Source organism: Pseudorasbora parva, chromosome 12 (genome assembly GCF_024679245.1).
Source record: "Pseudorasbora parva isolate DD20220531a chromosome 12, ASM2467924v1, whole genome shotgun sequence".
NCBI classification, from domain to species: domain Eukaryota; kingdom Metazoa; phylum Chordata; class Actinopteri; order Cypriniformes; family Gobionidae; genus Pseudorasbora; species Pseudorasbora parva.
The window spans coordinates 46,432,474-46,437,473 of NC_090183.1; the positions used below are offsets into that span (position 1 = coordinate 46,432,474).

General features: G+C 37.7%; 1 protein-coding gene across 1 annotated transcript in view; it reads left to right on the forward strand.

Moving 5' to 3' along the window:
• Positions 1-5,000, forward strand: part of cyth4b (cytohesin 4b) — a 26,107-nt gene that overhangs the window by 14,203 nt on the left and 6,904 nt on the right. Inside the window, exons 8-9 of the mRNA XM_067458585.1 lie at positions 2,961-3,109; positions 3,279-3,390. Coding sequence (XP_067314686.1) covers positions 2,961-3,109; positions 3,279-3,390 — 261 coding nt within the window. The remainder of the gene's footprint in view (positions 1-2,960; positions 3,110-3,278; positions 3,391-5,000) is intronic.

The window sequence follows — 5,000 nt, forward strand, 5'->3', positions numbered from 1 at the left end:
ATCATGAGTTAACTCGCGATTAATCACATGATGAGCGTGAGTTAAGTCGAGTTTAATCGCATGATTATCGTGAGTTAACTGCCGATTAAGCACATGATGAGCGTGAGTTAAGTCGAGATTAATTGCATGATTATCGTGAGTTAACTGCCGATTAAGCACATGATTATTATGAGTTAAACCGTGATTAATCACATGATGAGCGCGAGTTAAGTCGTGATTAATCGCATGATTATTGTGAGTTAACCTGTGATTAATCACATGATTGTCATGAGTAAACTCACGATTAAAAGCACAATTATTATGAGTTAACTTGTGATTAATTGCAATTAATCACACATTTTTATCAGTTCTACATGTACCTTAAATTAATATGTTTTTATACTCTAATCAACATGGGTATGGACAAATATTTATGCTTAATGCAAATATATGTTTTATTAGTAAAACCATACTAAGAGCATGAAGACTAGACATGTGTCAAAGGTCATAGATGTTTTTCAAATAATTTGTTCAGGTCTCTTAAGCCTATATGCTTAAATTCAGAATAGCCATTGATTTCTTTCATTTTAAGAATATGAATAAAGGGAGTTTTTACACTGGCAGTTTAGTTTAGAACAGGGCACAGTTCGTATAAAAAATTGGTAATGTGAAAGCTGTCATGCAGACCTGAAAGCAAACCAGTACCACACCATAAGAGCTGGAATATAGTGTGGCCCCTTTAAGAGCTTGAATATAATGTGGGCCCTTTAAGAGCTGGAATTTAGTGTGGGCCCTTTAAGAGCTGGAATATAGTGTGGGCCCTTTAAGAGCTTGAATATAATGTGGGCCCTTTAAGAGCTGGAATATAGTGTGGGCCCTTTAAGAGCTGGAATATAGTGTGGGCCCTTTAAGAGCTGAAATATAGTGTGGGCCCTTTAAGAGCTGAAATATAGTGTGGGCCCTTTAAGAGCTGAAATATAGTGTGGGCCCTTTAAGAGCTGGAATATAGTGTGGCCCCTTTAAGAGCTGGAATATAGTGTGGGCCCTTTAAGAGCTCGAATATAGTGTAGCCCCTTTAAGAGATGCGCATTCCCTATTAAACTGCGGGTATTTTGTGTCTGTGTGTGTGTATGTGTGCCTAACTGTGCCGCGATTCACGTGATCAATGTAAGAAACACGGACTCGGGAGCGCTCTTGTTCAGAGAAGTACTTGCATATTCGTTTTAGCCGATTGTAATGTTTTAAGTTGAATAAAACACGTACCGTAGCGAGAGTGAGTTTGCAGTGTATTCGGACTGCACCCGGACTGCAGAGAATGTGCTCGGTGTAAAAACACTTCTCTTTCGACCTGGAGTCTAATAAAAGTTTAGCAGAAAATATGGCAGCTTATGTAGGCTATAACTACACTTGTTTCAGAATAGTAATGTTAACCCTTTTCTTTCCTTATTAATGTTTGCTGCTGCATCCTTTACGTCTATGGCTGATCTCAAATTCTCCAACTACAGGCTACGCTACGGAACAAACAGAAAATGTGCGCTGTGTTAATCGCGCGTTAGTAGAATCAGCGGCGTTAAAATTAATTTGCGTTAATCGCGCGTTAGTAAAATTAGTGCCGTTAAAATGAATTTGCGTTAATCGCGCGTTAGTAAAATTAGTGCCGTTAAAATGAATTAGCGTTAATCGCGCGTTAGTGAAATTAGTGCCATTAAAATGAATTTGCGTTAATCGTGCGTTAGTAAAATTAGTGCCGTTAAAATTAATTTGCGTTAATCGCGCGTTAGTAGAATTAGTGCCGTTTAAATTAATTAGCGTTAATCGTGCGTTAGTAGAATTAGTGCCGTTAAAATGAATTTGCGTTAATCACGTGTTAGTAGAATTAGTGCCGTTAAAATGAATTTGCGTTAATCACGTGTTAGTAAAATTAGTGCCTTTAAAATGAATTAACGTTAATCGCGCGTTAGTAAAATTAGTGCCATTAAAATTAATTAGCGTTAATCGCGCATTAGTGAAATTAGTGCCGTTAAAATGAATTTGCGTTAATCGTGCGTTAGTAAAATTAGTGCCGTTAAAATGAATTAACGTTAATCGCGTGTTAGTAAAATTGGTGCCGTTAAAATGAATTAGCGTTAATCGCGCATTAGTGAAATTAGTGCCGTTAAAATGAATTTGCGTTAATCGTGCGTTAGTAAAATTAGTGCCGTTAAAATGAATTAACGTTAATCGCGCGTTAGTAAAATTAGTGCCGTTAAAATGAATTAGCGTTAATCGCGCGTTAGTGAAATTAGTGCTGTTAAAATGAATTTGCGTTAATCGTGCGTTAGTAAAATTAGTGCCGTTAAAATTAATTTGCGTTAATCGCGCGTTAGTAGAATTAGTGCCGTTAAAATGAATTAACGTTAATCGCGCGTTAGTAAAATTAGTGCCGTTAAAATGAATTCGCGTTAATCGCGCGTTAGTAGAATTAGTGCCGTTAAAATGAATTAACGTTAATTGGACGTTAGTAAAATTAGTGCCGTTAAAATGAATTAGCGTTAATCGCGCGTTAGTGAAATTAGTGCCGTTAAAATGAATTAGCGTTAATCGCGCGTTAGTGAAATTAGTGCCGTTAAAATGAATTTGCGTTAATCGCGCGTTAGTAAAATTAGTGCCGTTAAAATGAATTAGCGTTAATCGCGCGTTAGTGAAATTAGTGCCGTTAAAATGAATTTGCGTTAATCGCGCGTTAGTAAAATTAGTGCCGTTAAAATGAATTAGCGTTAATCGTGCGTTAGTAAAATTAGTGCAGTTAAAATGAATTTGGTTTCGTTAATGTAAGATTTTTTTGACATTTTGACTGGAAACAAGACAAAAATACGAGAAAAGTAAGAAAAGCATTTTTTGCAGTGTAAAATGAATTTGCATCAACGTGTTAATTTTGACAGTCCTATTGAAAACTTCTGGAAGTGACGGGGCATGATGTTTTTGATTCTGCCGATCCTCAGACACTTGTTACATCCTGTCGTTTGCCATCATAATGCTGAATACGAGTCTGCACAACCCTAATGTGAAGGACAAAACTCCGCTGGAGAGGTTCATCAGCATGAACCGCGGGATTAACAACGGAGACGATCTGCCTGACGACCTTCTGACGGTGAGCAGCCAATCACAAACACTCCTCGCTGGTCACATGACCAAAAGACCGCCCTGGAGTCACTGAGCACACATAACACAGTGCTGTTAATTATGTGTGAGCGGCGCACGTTTACAGAAATAAGCAGCACTAACAGGAAGACTGTGGTTGTTTTTGTTTATCACCACAGAATCTGTACAACAGCATACGGAACGAGCCCTTTAAAATCCCAGAGGATGATGGGAACGATCTCACACACACCTTCTTCAACCCTGACCGCGAGGGCTGGCTGCTCAAACTGGGTAAACACATTATTATAAAGATTTCACTGAAACAAACGATATTATTTTTGATTGTATAGTTATCCTAGTGTGCGGGGTCATACTTTATAATCAAAATCTGGCCGCACTTTATATTAGGCGGCCTTAAAGGAACACTCCACTTTTTTTTGATATTAGGCTCATTTTCCCAGTCCCTTAGAGTTAAACAGTTGACTTTTACCGTTTTTGAATCCATTCAGCCGATCTCTGTATCTGGCGTTAGCACTTTTAGCATAGCTTAGCATACATCATTGAATCGGATTAGACCATTAGCATCGCAATCAAAAAAATCTTTCAAGGAAAAAAAGACTTTCAATATTTTCCTATTTAAAACATGACTCTTCTGTAGTTACATCGTGTACTAATACAAACGGAAAATGAAAAGTTGCAATTTTTTAGGCCGATATAGCTCGGAACTATTTTCCGCGTAATATCACTGCGCCACTTCATCCATGGAACGGCAGAAAAGTGAATAGTTTCGATCTATATCGGTCTAAAAATCGAAACCTTTCATGTTCCGTTGGTTTTAATACATGATGTAACTACAGAATAGTCAAGTTTTAAATAGGAAAAATATTATCTTTGGAAAAATAAAGTCTTTGGTAATTTTTGATTGCGATGCTAATGGTCTAATCCGATTCAATGATGTATGCTAAGCTATGCTAAAGGTGCTACCGCCTGATACAGAGATCGGCTGAATGGATTCAAAAATGGTAAAACTCAACTGTTTAACTCTAAGGGACTGGGAAAATGAGCCTATTTTCAAAAAAAGTGGAGTGTTCCTTTAAGTGCAATGTACTTACTGTGTTCAAATTGTATTGCAAAACACTTTTGCTGATATTGAGGTGGATACGGGTAGAGTTAGGGACAGGTGTGGTGTGTGTGTGAGAGTTTAAGGATAAGTTCAGGTGTAAGGGAAGTGCCAAATGTGTAATTACAAATGTAACTACAGAAATTAATTACAGACTTAATTACATGCTGGTATTTTTAAAATGTTAATATGTAAAAACATGTATGTACTAGGGGTTGCACCGACTAGTCGACCTTAATGCTCTGTCATGACGCTTTAAGCTTGACGTCGACTAGTCGCTGGCCTATAGAGGGCGCTACAGGATAAACAATTTCCTCACACGCAGGCTCTGTTTTGAACAGTTAAAAATGACAAATAAATGCTCTCCTCAAGACACGTTTGATTATACCATCTGGATGCTCAAAATTGATCTGGAGAATGCAGGCTTATTCATCGCGCTAAACTAATGCGTGCTGCATTGGAACACACACACATAGCCGATCGCACATCACGCGGAGATTGCGTGTGCCTCACAAAACCATGCATTCAGTAGCGCAGAAATCTATCAACACTGTTCTGTGATATATCAGTAAAATAGCTTAGAAACTGAAAAGTTCTAGCATATATTTCTTGATAACTAAACTCACAGCTTCACTATTAGTAGAGACGCTGGCAGGTAGAGTTAATCCTCACGCAATCACTCACTAATGCATTCATATCTTTATTGTGCTACTTTATCTGTATCTTATTCAGAACGAGCTGAAATCTGTGAGAAATATAACGACCATAAGACAAAAGAACT